This window comes from Rhinopithecus roxellana, chromosome 11 (genome assembly GCF_007565055.1).
Source record: "Rhinopithecus roxellana isolate Shanxi Qingling chromosome 11, ASM756505v1, whole genome shotgun sequence".
In the NCBI taxonomy this organism is placed as follows: Eukaryota; Metazoa; Chordata; class Mammalia; order Primates; family Cercopithecidae; genus Rhinopithecus; species Rhinopithecus roxellana.
In genome coordinates this window covers 112,664,693-112,682,413 of record NC_044559.1, presented here as the reverse complement: position 1 = coordinate 112,682,413, position 17,721 = coordinate 112,664,693, and the positions used below count along the sequence as shown (strand labels likewise).

Here is a 17,721-nt window from a genome sequence, read left to right as displayed (position 1 = left end):
AGTCTGAGCTGCAGCATTAAATAGCATTCAAACCAAATATTCTTGAAAGGTCCTGGTATAAATCATAAAGAAGTTACTTCCTCAGGTCACTACATTTGACCTCCAGTGACAAGCACCCAGTGATAAGCTCCCAGTGACAAGCCTGCCCAGCCTGTCTGCCTGGGAGCTCGAGTCTTCCTTCACATACGTGCCAATGGTGACTGTTCTCGTGGGCCCAGGACTATGCTTGATTTCTTTTACTGACCCTTCTGCTTCTCCTTCCTGTAAAAACAGAAACGCACGGGATTTAACACAATATGTCTGCAAGACAAATTCTTTGTCAAAAGAAAAAAAAGACAAAAGATGAGTTTTTGTGACATGCAACCCAAGGAACATTCAGATGTGCAGTGTTTAAACTGGGTGGCTCCAATGGAATGGAAACGTACCTTCCCCTCACCCGGCACACCCTGTTGGGATTATAAATATCCCGGCTAAGGCGTGAAGGTCAGTTTCCTCTCGCCATACACATTCTACCCGACTCCGTAAACATGAAAGCTTATCTGCTCCTCCCTTTCCTTGGCAGTTCTCTCTTTCTCAAGGTTAAGGTCATGCAGAGCTGGTGACAACTCCACATATCCTTCTCAGACAGTCCTTTAAAATGCAAAATGCTAGAACTCACTGAGGTAAAGTCAAAAAAGAGACAGTTTCTGTGAATGAGATTCACAAAGCGCCATCTTGGCCAAGTTGGTTCCCGTTAGAAATTTGTATGCACCGCAGGTCACTTAGGGAACAAGAAGTCCAAGACCCACAGGATTTGAAAGACATTTATATTCCAATAAGTTCCCAGGGAAAATCTTCAAAAATGCACAAAGATGGTTCCCTATATATATGCATATAAATATATATATTTAGATACATATTTAGATATAGAAATATAGATATATAAATGTATGTTAAATATGTAATTATATAATTATGTATTAATTATATAATTAATATATATTATATTACATATAATATATTCATTATATAATATAAATATAGATACATCTATTATACAAAATATAGATACATTTTTTTTTTCTCTGCTTGAGCCCATGGGGGTTCTAGATATTTTTGGTATTTCTTCCTAAATCTTGGGCAGTGTTTTACAGTTCACAGAAGAAAAGCAAGCAAAACATGTTTACACTAAAAATAACTTGTCACTCATCTGACAGGGAGAATGAGATGCTAACCATGCACCCTGAAGGAAGAAGCTTCATTTGTAAACTTCTCATATGCTGTTGGGTTTCCTGCAGTTTATCGGTTATTGACAGAAGCGTAAGGGTCTTTGGTTAAACTTCTGTCTCAGGCATCTTCGATCACTTGCAGAAAGGGTACTCTGACAAAATATGCTTTTCAATTGACATTTTCATTCTCTTGATTTTGGCCACTAAAATGTATGAGGGGGCATGGATGGCAGGTTATTCAGAGCCGTTTCCTAACTCTAGTGCAGCAAATAAAGCAGAAGGCAAAGACAGTCACACACTCATATGTCAGATATAACCAGCAGGTGAGCTTTTTTGCAAGTTGCTCCCCACTCCTCCTGACTTACCTACAATGTACATTTTTCTCTTCCAGGGACACAATTTTTTTCTTTTCTTTTTTTTTTTAAATTTAAAGACAGAGTCTTGCTCTGTCACCCAGCCTGGAGTGCAGCGGCACAATCATGGCACACTGCAGCCTCTCAAACTCCCGGGTTCAAGTGATCCTCCTGCCTCAGCCTCCTGAGTAGCTGGGAGTACAGGCGCATGCCAACGTGCCTAGCTAACATTTTGTAGTTTTTTTTTGTACACACAGGGTTTCGCCAGGTTGCCCAGGCTGGTCTTGAACTCCTGGGCTCAAGCGATCCTGCCTCCTCAGCCTCCCAAAGTGCTGGGATTACAGGCATGAGCCACTACACCCGGCCAGCCCCTTTTCCTGTATCAGATATGTACTCGGACTCCGCGGAAGTGAGTACTACACTGGATTGCAGATGATATGATCCTTGTTTATCTTTCTCCCTATCTAATCTCTGTTAGCACAATGAAGGAGAGGGCCCCACCTGGTGCATCGACCTGCTCTGCTCTTCAATAGGGCTGCCCCTGCAGCCAGGCATAGTCGTAACAAATGCTTCTCAAGAGCTTAGGGCCTCCTCGCTTAGCCCACTTCATTTTGGGTTGTGGAGATATTTGATTTTGATAGCAATGGCTTCAAACTCAGTTCTCAGAGGTTCCTGAGTAGCTGTTGTGGAAAGGGAAGGAAAAGCCAGGACACTCCCTCAACCTACAACCAGAGCAGTTCTGCTCTTTCTTCTCTTCTTTTTAATACACCAGCGTTCCTTGTACCACTTCGTTTGAAAAGAGGGTTCCGTTGGCCAGGCGCAGTGGCTGATGCCTGTCATCCCAGCACTTTGGGAGGCCAAGGCGGGTGGATCACTTGAGGCCGGGAGTTTGAGACCAGTCTGGCCAACATGGCAAAACCCTGTCTTTTTTATTAAAAATACAAAAAATTAGCCAGGTGTGATGGCATGTGCCTGTAGTCTCAGCTACTTGGGAGGGTGAAACACCAGAATCTCTTGAACCCCGGAGGCAGAGGCTGCAGTGAGCTGAGATCGCATCCCTGCACTCCAGCCTGGGGGACAGAGTGAAACTCCATCTCAAAACAAAAAAGAGGATTCTGTTGTTAAAAAAACGTTTGCCGCTCCCTTAAGTGAACTGCGGAATACAGCTTTGAAATCTAGTTTGAAAAATGACAGAAAGTTCATGCTTGTGTGAGTTTTTTCCTTTTCAGGTCAGTCACAAAAATGTTCAATTTGCCAGGACATGATGAAAAGAAAAGACTACATCTTTCATCATAAAAGGTAATTAATATTTTTCCATTTTAGCTATCACAACCCTTATATGCATTATGCTCTACTTAAAAAATGAGAGCCAATTTATCTTTGCTACACTGGAATTTCCTCAATCCTTGGCTTGTGTTGACAAGAAAAAGTGGTATTTTTTTCATCTTTCCAGGTGAGGCTTTATAGTTTGCTCAAAACAAAAATAAAACCAAAAACTTACAGCCATCCTAATTTCAACAAAGGAGTCTTCCGAGGAGCCGCTGGAGTTCAGTTTGAGCTGCAGTTCAGACACAATGCCCAACAGGTCTGCCTTCTCTGCTTGTAGCCTCGCCACCTGGGTCCTGAGCTGGTCCTTTTCCTGCTCTGCTTCTGCCCTGGGAAGCCTGGAGTCATCAGTGGGGTCCTGGAGATGACAAGGAGTAAAGTGAATGAACAGATCAATCTAAGGCCCAGCACCATGGGCTCATGCCTGTAATCCCAGAGTTTTGGGAGGCTGAAGCGGGAGGATCCCTTGAGGCCAGGATTTTGAGAACAGCCTGGGCAACATAGCAAGACCTCCATCTTTACAAAAAATTTAATAATTAGCCAGGCGTGGTGGCACACACCTGTAGTCCCCATTACTTGGGAGGCTGAGGCAGGGAGACTGCCTGAGCCCAGGAGTTCAAGACTGCCAAGACCCTATCTCAAAAAAAAAAAAACAAAAGCCAGGTTGGGCACGGTGCCTCATGCCTGTAATCCCAGCACTTTGGGAGGCCGAGGCAGGCAGATCATGAAGGTCAGGAGATCGAGACCATCCTAACATGGTGAAACCCCATCTCTAATGAAAATACAAAAAAATTAGCCAGGCGTGGTGGTGGGCGCCTGTAGCCCCAGTTACTCAGGCGGCTGAGGCAGGAGAATGGCATGAACCCGGGAGGCAGAGCTTGCAGTGAGCTGAGATTATGCCACTGTATTCCAGCCTGGGTGACAGAGCAAGATTCCACCTCAAAAAAAAAAAAAAAAAAAAAGCCAAAAAACAAATACAAATCAAACTAAGGACCTGGCCACGTGACTCAATTGCTCCCACACCTACTGACAAGGAAGTTTCTCAACACCTTTATGCCCTGTGCTTTAATGTAGAAAATTCCAGCTTTTACCTGACAATTTTTTTTTTTCCCAGACAGAGTCTCGCTCTGTCGCCCAGGTTGGAATGCAATGATGTGATCTCAGCTCACTGTATCCTCCGCCTCTCAGGTTCAAGCAATTCTCCTACCTCAGCCTCCTAAGTAGCTGGGACTACAGGCACGCACCACCATGCCTGGCTAATTTTTGTATTTTTAATAGAGATGGGGTTTCACTATGTTGGCCAGGCTGGTCTCGAACTCCTGACTTCAGGTGATCTACCCACCTTAGCCTCCCAAAGTGCTGGGATTACAGGTGTGAGCCACTGCACCTAGCCAACAATTTATTTTGATATAACATTTAAAATGGAAATTTTTACATTATTTTATTGTATTCAAATAATCAAAATTTAAAGTAACTTTATGACAAGAAAGAAAGCCTTCCTTGCTATGCTGGAATAATTTGATATTATAGAAATAACCACAGCTTGACAATAGTGGACTCATAAACTGTTGTCTAAAATTCCAGAAAGGAAGGAAAAAAAGCTCTCACCACCCTAACCTCCTGCCCTTTCCCTCCCATCAATACCCACACACACCCCTTCTCCCCACACCTGGCATGGACAGCAGAGGCCTCCTTAACAAACCACGCCCAGTGGGGACTTCAAACGTGTTCTGGGTTGTGTCATTACTAACATCTTTGACATCCACTCCCAGGTATGAGCACGTTTTTCCAGGTCCTTTGGGTCAAGAAAAATGTGTCTCTTTCTCTTTTCATCTGTGGCAACGTGATAACCTCTTACCACAACAGGACATTTTCCAAAACATTTTTAAAAAGGAAAATGTAAGGTGGATAATCTCCATTTTAGACTGACAGACAAGGTCAACAAGTAAAAATTCTGAGTAATGAGTTTTGTAAGCACATTTTTAATATCAAAGACAAACTAAAAACAATGGATGGTTCTAGGTAGAGGCCCATCTGAACCATCTATAATGAATACAATACGATGATTTACAACCTTACTGTTCTTTTGCCTACAGTCAATATGGTCAAAGCTTTACAACTTTCTTTCCCCTAAAAGAGATTATCCATGACCCTTAATAGGGCAACCAATCTTTTGAGCAAAAGCACTTCTTCCAAGACCAGGCAAAACACCAATCCAGACTGAACCATGACAGGTTTTGATCTAGGGGTCTAGACACATAAGATTCTACTGCAAACGTTATGGGAAAAAAAAAAATCACAATGGATCAGTCTGCTCACCTCAGATGACCTTTCTGATTTCCCTTTCAGTTTTCCAAGCTCTTCCTTCAATTTCTCGTTCTCGTGACTCAAGGCCATTAGACGCTCTTTGGCTTCTTTGCTCTGTGTCTCAAAAAACTGGCGTTCTTCCTTCTGTTTCTCTGTCCAGGCCGAAAGCTCCTCAAATCGCCCTTTCATGGCTTGATTATTTAGCTTCATGGCTTCTGCAGGAGGTTCAGAGTGATGGGGTCACACATTAGGAAAGTGGACTTGATTTGATGAACCAAATCTCCCTCTAGTCCACTTGACCACATGGCTCTGAATCAGAAGATGCCATGCTTAGCCTCAGCCCAAGGGTCAGCAGCAAAAAGATGAAGTGGTTTTTGCTTAGAGAAAAGACTAGTGGGATGAACATCATTTCTAGTCCTTAAAAGTCCCAAGAGAATAAACTTGATTTGGGTACTGCCACTACAGCACAAGTATCTAAATATCTATGGTTACCAGGAACTAAGGAAGTTCTTACTACTCCTAGATTCAAACACTAGGGGTCCTGCCCAAATTTTGGGTCCTGCCCAAAGCCGTGGCTTGAGATACCAGGAGGCTTTCTCTTAATAAGGTAATATTTAGGACTAACTCTGGAACCATAGCAGCCTTTCTTCCTTTTTCCCTTTTTTTTTTTTTTTTTTGAGTCAGGGTCTCTCTCTGTCATTCAGGCTGAAGTGCAGTGGCACGATCACGGTTCACTGCAGCTCCAACTTCCCGGGCTCAAGCAGTCCTCCAACCTCAGCCTCCCCAGTAGCTAGGATCAGAGGCATGCACCACCACACCCAGCTTTTTTTTTTTTGTAATTTTTTTGTAGGGATGAGGTCTTGCCATCTTGCCCAAGTTGGTCTTGAACGCCTGGACTCAAGCAATCCTTCCACCTCAGCCTCCCAAAGTGCTGGAATTACAGGCATGAGCCACCACACCCAGCCTCTTTTTCCTTTTGAATGGGTTAAATTTCATTATGCTAGTTCCTTGAGCTACACACAATTTTTATTTTTACCTGTATCCAAAAGTAAATATCAGAACAGATTTAGCCTTGCCAAAAGCTAAATCCTGTGCTTCCCCACCCGCTACCACCTACGGAAACGGGGAGAAGGGAGCTTACCACCAAGCCTTAGTGCAAAGGGATGGCATTTCTTGAAGGCCCGGGATGAACAGGGCATGCATGGGCCAGCCCTGCTTACCTTTCAGCTGGTGGTTCTCGGTCAGGAGCTCTTTCATCTGCTGCAGCAGCTCCTCCGGGGTGAACGTGTCCAGGTTTGGGTGGGCCAGATGGGGGGGTCCATTTCCTGTGCTTTCACTGAGGCTGTCCCCCTTTTCAGTGAGGCAGCTGAGAGGTTGATGGGACATTGCAGAAGTTCCTGAGGAAAAGTCACCCGTTGAAAATAGAGCTGTCCCCCGCCCCACCAGGGATCCCCGGGAGTCCCACAAACCCACTGGTGATTGCTAATATTTACTCCCAAAGTTGCCCACTTTCTCTCCAGTTACATTTTGAACATTTTTAATTCTTCCTTTTAAACAAAAAAAAGTATATCTAGCTTCAGAAAAGTGTATGTGTATGTGTGTGTGTGTGTGTGTGTGTGTGTGTGTATGGGTGTATAAAAGGGTACAATGAGGATTTGGGAAAGGGGGGAGGGAGACGAGGGTATGACATCATGATGACCAGGATATATGTAGACATGGGCAAAGTATCCTGAAAAAAATTTCCCATGCAAATCTTCAAATTCAAATCTCCTTATTTTGAGTGAATTGCATGGTAAGAGAATTGTATCTCAAAAAACTGTTTTTGAAACTACATTTTGTTTCTTATATTTTTGGTTAAGAAGAAAGGGAGAATGAACATTCTTTGAATGCTTACTGTGTGCGGACTCAGCACACCAGGCCTGTCACTGACTAATCTTCATTAACGCTGAACCAGGCAGCTGTTTTACAGGTGAGGAAGCTGGGTTTACAGAGGCGTACAGCTCATCCAAGACCAGGAAGTGGCACCACCAGGTGTCAAAGCCACACCTTGTAAAACAAAAGTTATTATACTACTGAGTACTTAGGCCTTAATATTCTGTTTTTAATGCATACTGAAAAGATAAGATATCTTTACTTATTGCATGGTCTGAAATTTTTTTACACATACCACTTTGTTTTATAGAGGGGTCCATGTGGACATAGAAATGCAAGACAAATGAGTGAATCTCCACTGTGCTTCTGTGTTACCTACCACCCAGGCAAACATCTTCAGCACAAATTTCCACCTTCACACTTGGTGAAAATGATGTATTTTCTTCAAGAGCTGATGGGGATAGATTATAAAGCAATACACAGCAAAGGCAACTCCTCCCCGCTAACGCTGTATACACGTGCCCTACACACCCATTCCCCAAAGATTAAGAGTGGCCAACGTCCAGAGAGATGCCTGAAAAAGCATATTATTACTTCCAGGATGTTTACTGTTAGAAAACTGTTTCTGTTTTTTTGAGAGAGTCTCTCTCTGTTGCCCAGGCTGGAGTGCAGTGGAGTGATCTCAGCTCACTGCAACCTCCACCTCCCAGGTTCAAGTGACTCTCCTGTCTCAGCCTCCCAAGTAGCTGGGACTACAGGGGTGAGCCACCATGCCTGGCCAATTTTTGTATTTTTAGTAGAGACGGGATTTCACCATGTTAGCCAGGGCAGTCTCGAACTCCTGACTTCAGGTGATCTGCTGGCCTCGGCCTCCAAAAGTGCTGCGATTACAGGCATAAGCCACTGTGTCTGGCCGTGAGAAAATAATTTTAAACCCATCTATCCAACAAATAGGTATCAAGCAACAATGTACACTATACAACTGTGATCAGGCAGAAAGCCACGGATGCACAAAAGGGGTGAAGAGAGAACCTGGAAGCGAGCATCCCATTTCTAACTGGGGAAAGGCATTGGTCTCTGTGAGATCCATCAGCCACTCATGACTATGGAGCCTGTGTGACCCCTGAGTTGTGGAGAATCCATTACACATGATATCAGTACCTGGAAGATAGAGATAAGAGAACCGCCTGTTTCTGACCTGTAACTGCGTCATAACATCTATGTGTGCATTTAATAGCCATCAATTAAAATAATACCAAATGTACCAATGTGGTGTTGCATCCTTGGCCACAGGAGGCAATACCTTGGGATTTCTGTAGATCTTCTGGAAGCAATACCTGGTAACCTCCTTTTGGTGCGAGGAACTTGTAGATAATCAGAGACAGAGCTACCTACCACATCCTGTGACAGGGCAGCCTGTGCCACTTCTTCCTACAAGAGCTAGCACCAAGAGGGTCATTCTCATGTAGTCATGTAATGAGGGTGATGGCAATTTCATGAAGCAAAAAACACAGATAAACCATAGGATTCATTTTTGAACCTTTTGTATCTATGTTTCACACACCCAAATTCATTTAGAAAACAGGTATAATGCAGAAGTGTTCCTTAGCTTAGCAATCGGTGACTAGAACAGACTGCTTTTCTTCTCCCCAAAATAATCTGAATAGACTATCAGTTTCTAATTTTCTGTAAAATTCATTTTTTTTTTTTTTTTTTTTTTTTTTTTTTTTTTTTTACCAAGAATCATCTCATTAAAATGGGGTTTTACTGAGTTACAGTGTTCCTACCTATTTTGCAGAGGAATACTAAAATTCTAGGTAATAGGCCTAAAAGAGAAAATCCTTGTCATATGTATCATTTACTTGCCAACATTTAATTTTTCTTAGGTATTCAGTGATTATACTATATTTTGCAAAGGCCATGAAAATATTTAACAGATTTTTTTTTAAAAAAAGAATCTAAGCAGATTTTTAGAAATGTGTTTGGTTTCATCTTACTATATGCACAAATTTCTCCTTTATGTTTTTCTCTGAAAAGGAAAGGAAAGGAAGGGGAGGGGAGGAGAAGAGAGGGGAGAAAAGAGACATTTCTTTGAAAATTGTTAAGATGTTTTTCCTCCATGAACTTTTTTTTGTTTTTCAGACAGAGTCTCACTTCGTCGCCTAGACTGCAGTGCAGTGGCGTAATCTTAGCTCACTGCAACCTCTGCCTTTCAGATGCAAGGGATTCTCCTGCCTCAGCCTCCCAAGTAGTTGGGATCACAGGCATGTGCCACCACACCCGGCTAATTTTGTATTTTTAGTAGAGACAGGGTTTTGCCACGTTGGCCAGACCAGACTGGTCTTGAACTCATGACCTCAGTTGATCCACCCATCTCGGCCTCCCAAAGTGCTGGAATTACAGGCTTGAGCCACTGTGCCCTGGCCCCTCCATGACCTTTTATACCTCCACCAAGCCTATAGACACCACCATAATAAAGTTAAAACTGGTTCTAGTTGTTACATCAGTGTTTCTGACTTCTCACGTTGCCCGGATTTTATAAGGATATGGGGAAAAAAGCAGGGTCGTGCTAAGAGAGGCCACAGAAAAAAGCATTTGTACCATTAGCCAGATGTGAGGCCTTAGGAAGTCATATGACCTCTAGTAATATTTATTGATTCATCCAGCAAATGGTAATCCTTATGTTGTTGCTTTCAGCTCAACAACACTATGAAAAATATTCTTTAGTTTCTAGAAAGACCACAGTGTAAACCCCACCCTTCAATGCATGTACACCAAGTATCACCGGCAGGCCAGTCACTCTCATGAATAGCTATACCTGTCCTAATGACAGCAAATTCTGTGATATCCAGTATTGTTAGAAAAAATATTTTGTAATTCAAATGTCATCAAACATAAGAAGTTAGCATATATGGTAAATATAAGCATGTAAATACTTAATACCAAAATTTTACTAAAAGTAATTTAATTGATGCCGGGTGCAGTGGCTTATGCCCAGCACTTTGGGAAGCCACGGTGGGCAGATCACTTGAGGCCAGGAGTTTGAGATTAGCCCGGCCAATACAGTGAAACCCCATCTCTATCAAAAATACAAAAATTAGCGGCAAAGCTCGCGCATCGGCATGGTTAATGCCAGCAGCCACTGCATCTCCTTCTGGCTGACTCGCCTCCCGGCCCTGCGGTCGGGCCCCTGGTCACCCCGCACTCTCCCTCCTTCTTTCTTGAAGATCTCGAATGTCACCTTTTGTTGAACATCTCGAATAGCATCATGTTCTAGACAGATGGCTAGAGCGGACTTATGGACAAGAAGTTATCATTGAAATTAAATGGTAGCAGACGTGTCCAAGGAATATTGTGGGGATTTGATCCCTTTATGAATCTTGCGATAGATGAATGTATGGAGATGGTGACTAGTGGGCAACAGAACAATATTGGAATGGTGGTAATATGAGGAAATAGTATCATCATGTCAGAAGCCCTGGAATGGGTATAAAAAATGGCTGTTCGGCAGAGAAACCCATGTCCTCTCTCCATAGGGCCTGTTTTACTACGATGTAAAAGTTAGGTCATGTACATTTTCATATTAGACTTTTTGTTAAATAAACTTTTGTAATAGTCAAAAAAAAAAAAATTGCTGGGTGTAGTGGTGCACGCCTGTAGTCCCAGCTACTTGGAAGCTGAGGCATGAGAATCGCTTGAACCTGGGAGGCAGAGGTTGCAGTGAGCTGAGATCATGCTACGGCACTCCAGCCTGGGTGACAGAGTGAGACTCTGCTTCAAAAAAAAAAAAAGTAATTTGATTTTGGATGACTCAACGGCACTTCATAATTCTTAGGTTATCTTAGGGCATCACTATGAGCTATCACTGTGCAGTGCACATATGAAATATCTATTGGTGGAATGCCAGTTACAGAAAGCTTCATTCTCTGTTTTTAACATCACCTTGAGCTATGTTCAACTGATGAAAGACAATATCCTTGCACATGTCTTCGAAGGTTACAGAAACTGGAACTAAGCCATTTATTCTAAGATTCTATCTAATAACAGAGTTTCCCATAATCAACTGACCTAGATGTGAAGTATGTTTTTTCTAAGCAAAAGTGATATTTAATGATGGAAGGATGAATTAATTGAGCACAGGATTTGTCAGGATTCCACCAATGAGGAAGACTGAGGACTGCCTAGTAAATGGATGGTCAAAAGCAAGTTCCCTAGATTTTATTCCCATATCTGCTATCTCAATTCCTGACTCTGTGTGTGTGTGTGTGTGTGTGTGTGTGTGTGTACATGTGTGTATATATACACTTAAATTCCAGAGATCAAGTAATTATAGTAATGACTTGACATTGCAAACACCAGCATAAATCTGATTCCTGAGTTGGCCTTAGAGATGATCCAGACCAACATATTCAATGCAAGAATGTCTTGTCTGGTTTCGATGGCACATGATCCTATAGAACAGGCTTGAGTGTTTCAATGACACAGCACAAGTGCAGTGACCTTAGCAGGCACTGTCTATTCCACTGTGGGATGGCTCTAGTGGTCAGAAAGTCATTATGTGTCAAATGGTACCTGCTTTACACTGACTTCCCCACAGTGGACATCGGACACGGTATAAGGTTAGGCCCTTGCCCTGGTAAGGCCAAGTCTTTAAATTTGTTAACGAAGTATTCATAGGTTCAATCCCTACACGGGATAAATGAGTTTTAAACAGTGAAAACTTGGTTTTTGACCAGAGACAAGAGTTGGCTACTGGCAAATTCTATGAAGACTCTGGGTTCACAAGGGGGGCGAGATTCTAACATTGCATCAACTAAATCCTTCACCACCCTGGAAAAAGAACTTAGAGTATGCATCCTACTAATTGGGTAAAAGCAGCTTCATCATTACACACTAGAAGGGATACTGTGACTTTGTATTTTAGTAATATACAGAAAATGGCAGTAGCTTTAACCTAGCTGCCCAAGGGAGTGAGGCTTGATTCTTCCCAGTCCCCTTTTCCCCAAGTCTAATGGGTCACCAAATGCCATCACCTCTACCTCCTAAATAATTTTTTTTTTTTTTTTTTTAAATTAAGACTCAGTCTCACTCTGTCGCCTAGGCTAGAGTACCGTGGCACAATCTCAGCTCACTGCAACCTCCGCCTCCCTGGTTCAAGCGATTCTCCCACCTCAGTCTCCCAAGTAGCTGGGATTACAGGCTCATGCCACCATGCCCGGCTAATTTTTATATTTTTAGTAGAGACAGGGTTTCACCACTTTGGCCAGGCTGGTCTTGAACTCCTGATCTCAAGTGATTCACCTGCCTCGGCCTCCCAAAGTACTGGGATTACAGGCATGAGCCACCACGCCTGGCCCTCCTAAGTGTTTCTAAAATCCACTGCCTCCTCTCCATCCCCACAGGCTTAGTTCAGGCCCTTATCTTGTCTGTACCACAGCCACGTTGACCTCCACAAAGGACAGGGGTTCTGCCTATTTTGTCCACTGCTGTATCCCCAGGACTGAGAACATTACTTGCCACATAGAAGGGAGGGCTCAGTATATATCTCTTGAATACATTTTAACAGCCTCCTAAATGACTGACTTTCAGCCCTGTCAATTTCAGTCCTCTTGCCCTCATGGTTTCTTTTGCAATATGAGGTCATTCCCCTGAGTCCATCCTTCCCATACAAGACAGACTTTCAGCTTCTTAGCAAGACAAATGTGGCCTTTCAGGGCCCAGGCCCAACTGACCCACCAGAGTCACCTCCTGCCACCAAAACACTCATACCCAAGGCACGTTAAAGAACTCGCGGTTCCCTGCATTCTTCTGTTTCTGTGTCCTTGCCTCTTTTCTGCCCTCTGCCCTGAAATGTCTGGCTCCCCTTGTGTCCTGGCAAACTTCCACTGGACAGATCAATGTTCAGCTTAAATATGATGTCCTGTGTCATATGAACTGTTCCCTACCCGAGCACCCAAGAACACTCCGCATTTCCACCTCCTCCGCCCACTCTGAAATTACTGCTATCGTTTGCCCGTGTATTTTCTCTCCATGTTATTCTTACTAGAGACTGGCACATAGCAGGTTTGCAGTAAATGTTTGTTGAAATGAATTGAAAATATAGCATAATGAGGTATTTTTAAGTGTAATACCTGTAAAATGCTTCCTGCTGTGCAGATGACAAACTCAGCATGCTAGTGTTGTTAGGAGTTTCTCCACAGTTCCACAGAATTCACTTCCAGATTCTCGAAATCCACTTTTCTAACTTATTTGAAAAATTAGAAGTGCTTTTTCTGTCACTGCAAAGTCATCTGGGTATCACTTCATAATACAGATGCTAATAATCCTCATACACATGTCAAAGTGGTAACAACCAAAACTTTTAAAATAATTTTTTCTTTCTAAATGAAATATGTTTTTTTAAAGAATTTAATATTTTTCCTTTTCCTTTGGGTTTTCTATTTCATAAATTCCAAAGAACATGTATCAAATATGCCAAATCTCTAAAAAACAGAAGGTGTATTTCATGGCCAGAATACTTACACGCCTCTACCTAAGGGTGGGAGTTCAGCAGGACATAATACAGTGTCCAGTTGCCTTCGAGAATAAAGTTTGGTTTTCAGAGGACGGGGAGAGGGAGGGGGAGGTTAGGTTAGTTATATTCCTAGCATAATACGCAACCTAAAGGTTAATTTATAAAAAAAGAAGCTGCTACTTTTATAGTGTTGTACATAATATATAAAGAACACTCAAAATTGGCCCAGTAGAAAAACAGATAAGTTATGCCAGGACTTAAATCAATGATCGTCCTCTCTCTACAGGTCACATTTAAACTTGCCTTGTCCACTCCAGGGCAATCCCTGGCCCTGGCGTCTGCCCTGGGACCTCTCCAGCCCCTGCCCCAAAACTGGGCCTGTCCTGGGAGGCAGCCTGGCCCCGCTAACTCTTCTCTCCCTGGGTCAAAAGAGCAAGGTGAGTTCTTCTGTTCACACTTTGCTAACCAGCTGCACCTTGCTAACCAGCTCCAAAGGCTTCTGAGGTCCTCACATTGCCTTACTTTTCTACGCTTTCATTTTCCATTTCATCCTTACAAACAGTTCCATGGTGTACATTTCCATACAACAGTTTTCCTGGTGGTGGAGGCCAGGCCGGAACCTGGGTTTCATTTTCTTTGAGCGATGTTTACTGCCTGTAGCTTACACATTTCGATGGCAAAAACAATTCCTTTGGGGTTCTCGGCCTCATCAAATATTCTCTCTGTATGAAGTGTACACACTCTCCTAGACACAGCAGTCTATGTGGATTTCCACCCCCTTAGAAAGGGGTCACTCTGTGGTACAGACCCTGGGCACCTCATTCAGCTCAAGTAGTGGTCCCACGTCTCCCACAGGTGTGTCTGTAACCACCTCCTCCTTATGGCCAGGAACTGGCTGCGGAATCCTTCCCAGCCTGCGGGAGGACGTCACCTCCAAGCCTCTGGGTGACCTGCATTGGGGTTACCTGTGGCCGCCAGGCCGGCCCTGGACGCTTCTTGGACCCACCCTCTGTTCACTGCCCACCCTTTCCCGCCAGGTCAGGACCCGCTGGGGCCTGGGGATCTTCCCAGGGCAGCAGTCTCGCGGGAGGGCCGCCCCACCCCTCGCCACCCTCACCCCGACAGGCTCCGGGCCGCGGGGCAGGGCGGCGGGAACCGTTTTCAGGCCGGAGAAGAGCCCGTCGGGAAGGAGCCGCCGCCCCCTCGCCCACCCCTGCAGCCTCCTGCCCTGGCTCACCTGCCGCCCGGCTTGGCTTCGCTCAGGGTCACTGTTTCCTCGGCATCGTGCCGCCTGGAGAGAGCTGCCGACCGGGATGGGACGTTGACCAGGGAACCTGCCGGGGGGCGGCGGCGCCGGCGGCGGCGGCGGCTGGGGAACCGGGGCTTGGGGAGCCTCAGGGCTGATGCGCGGCCTCGCGACCCCGCCCAGCGCCGCTCAGCTGACCGCCTGCCGCTCCCTGCCCGCGCCGGGGAATTTCCCGGGCCCCGCCCATCCCCAGCCCCCGCCCATCCCAGGCCCCGCCCGACCAAGGCCCCGCCCCTTTCCTGCGTCCTTCCCCAGCTACCCACCCTCGCGGTCCGTGCGGGGTCGAGGCTGGGACCCGGGTAAAGAGGGACTACGCTAAGGCGTCACTGTGACGGCGTTAATCAAAATAAATCATTAATCAAATGCAGTGTGCGGAGTTGGTCTTCCCTGTGTCTTCCCCGCAGATCCCTTAGTGGAGGCTAGAGCCGCAGGGGAGTCGCTGCCGCCCACAGAAAGAGGCGAATCCCAGGCATCCTTGGAGGGAGGCCTCTATCTGTGTGTGTGTGTTTTTTTAAATGCTTACATCTAGACATAGTTAACTGAGCACACATAGCTTTCCACCCGTTTTTGCTTTAAAATACGGGCTCTTGTTACCGAAAACAGGCTCCGGCTCCGCTAACCTCCCGGCGCTCCAGGTGTCCGGCGCCGGGATTCACGGGTGCGCGGGGATTGCATCTGGGAAGCAGCCTCGCTGGTGTGGAGGAGGGAAGCTGCCCCCAGATTAGGCAGTAGGATGACAAGGTAGGAGGGAGAGCCGCCCTGTGTGCATCCCGAGCACCCGGGCAGCGCCTCAGGGACTCGGTCACCGAAACGCGCAGCGTCCGATCGCGAGGTCGAGGTCTGGGCCAGGCGGTGCTGCCGGCCCCGGGACCCTGGAGCAGGAGGAATAAACAGAAATGAGGACGGGGCCCAGGTGGCCTGTGAGAAGCCTGGGGGCAAGTTTGTGCCTCAGCCCAAGAAGGGCGTGAAATCCGGGAAGAACTTGACTTACAAATGGAGGCGCTGGCGCCGCCCAAATCCGTGAGAATAAGAGCACGTGGTTGCGCATTCACGCTGCTCACTGGTTGGAAGGAAACGCAAAGGAGAGAGGGAGAGAAAAACAAAAGCAAAAAAAAAAAACCTCTAATCTGAAATAGAAAAAGGCAGATGCGCCCTCTCCTGGTATCTCCGAAGGATTCCGCTTCGCTGTCTGGACCTCCTGCTGCCTGGCCAAGCCTGACCGTCAACCCTGCCCCTGAGGCTAACGGCAAGAGCAAGGCAGGGAAGCAAGCAAGTCAGGGACTGCCCCGGACCCAATTCCGGGCCCTCGAGTTGGTGTGGTGTAGGAGGGGCAGATGAGGCTAGAGGCTGTTTTATAAGGAGTGAGCCTGGGGGTGGGAGTGGGGAGAAATAGAAAATTAAAAAAAAATTTTTTTTTAAATCAGTGGAGGAGGGCCAGGCGCGGTGGCTCACGCCTGTAATCCCAGCACTTTGGGAGGTCGAGGCAGGCAGATCACGAGGTCAGGAGTTCGAGACCAGCCTGGCCAATATGGTGAAAGCCTGTCTCTACTAAAAATACAAAAATTAGCCAGGCATGATGGTGCTCTCCTGTAGTCCCACCTACTCGGGAGGCTGAGGCAGAAGAATCGCTTGCCAGGGAGGCAGAGCTTGCAGTAAGCCGAGATCATGCCACTGCACTCCAGCCTGGGTGACAGAGTGAGACTCTGTCTCAAAAAAAAAAAAAAAAAAAAAAAAAAAAAAATTCAGTGCAGGAAATAACTGATCATTCGTAAAAAGGGCTTGGAAAAATATATACAGAGAGAAATGGAATGACGTTCTCTAATTTTTGTTTAACTACTGGGATAATCCAGGCAGAAAAGATGGCATCACAGCTGTACCCTGGGATCGGCGGAAGAGAGTCCCTCCAGGGCCTGTAAGGGGTTCCTGGGGGTAAGTTGTACTTCACTAGGCTCCTTTGACTATTTAAAACCCTATAGGTGGGGCACGGTGGCTCACACCTGTAATCCCAGCACTTTGGGAGGTCAAGGCAGGAGGATTGCTTGAGCCCAGGAGGGAGAGGCTGCAGTGAGCTGTGATTGCACCACTGCACTCCAGCTTGGGCGAGAGGGAAACTTTGTCTCGAACAAAAACAAAATGAGAACAAAACAACCCTATGAAAGTGAATTAAAATGAGCATCAGTGAAGCTATGAGCCAAGGGAAGAAGGTCAGCCACAAGCTGCCCATGGCTTTGGTGTGGGAGGCTCGAGGTGAGTTTCTCGTAGAGAAAGCAGTCAAAGTTGTTTTCTCCTGAACCCTTGCTCTCAGTGGTGGGGTGCGGGGGTGGGGTGTGCCCTGAGGCACTGCACACACCCATGCACACACACTTCCCCCGCAGCCACTTCTTAGCTATAGGACCTTGACCAAGTTACTTCATCTTACCCTTCCTCATTCCCTTTATCTGTAAAATGGGGAGTATAGTACGCTCCCAAATCCAGAAAGTTCTAAGGACCAAACCTTTTTTCCTGGCCTGACCCAACTGATGGAAAGCTATTTACAGTCTTTATTTAGATCCCTTGATGTGATTTTTAAATTTGTTTTGTGAAGGAAAATCGATTAGTCGATAGGAGAACTGCGTCAGACCCTGTCAGGGTGTTATGTGATATAAATCCCATGCATTGAATAGCCTTTTGAAAATCCCCAGAATTCTGGACGCTAAAGCAGGGCTTGCCCCAAAGGTTTTATTTTATTTTTTGAGGTGGAGTCTTGCTCTGTTGCCCAGGCTGGAGTGAAGTGGCGTAATTTCAGCTCACTGCAACCTCCACCTCCTGGGTTCAAGCGATTCTCCTGCCTCAGCC

The 17,721-nt window shown here is 45.5% G+C and overlaps 1 protein-coding gene and 1 pseudogene across 1 annotated transcript in view; one reads left to right on the top strand and one right to left on the bottom strand.

Moving 5' to 3' along the window:
• The window catches only part of OPTN (optineurin), a 37,969-nt gene extending 22,912 nt beyond the window's left edge, over window positions 1-15,057 (bottom strand). Inside the window, 5 exon segments of the mRNA XM_010365943.2 lie at window positions 188-261; window positions 3,063-3,245; window positions 5,207-5,409; window positions 6,415-6,591; window positions 14,818-15,057. Of these exon segments, the coding sequence (XP_010364245.2) occupies window positions 188-261; window positions 3,063-3,245; window positions 5,207-5,409; window positions 6,415-6,580 (626 nt within the window). The 5' untranslated portion in view covers window positions 6,581-6,591; window positions 14,818-15,057.
• On the top strand, window positions 10,365-10,559 carry LOC115900388 (annotated as a pseudogene).
• Window positions 15,058-17,721: the final 2,664 nt, after the last annotated feature.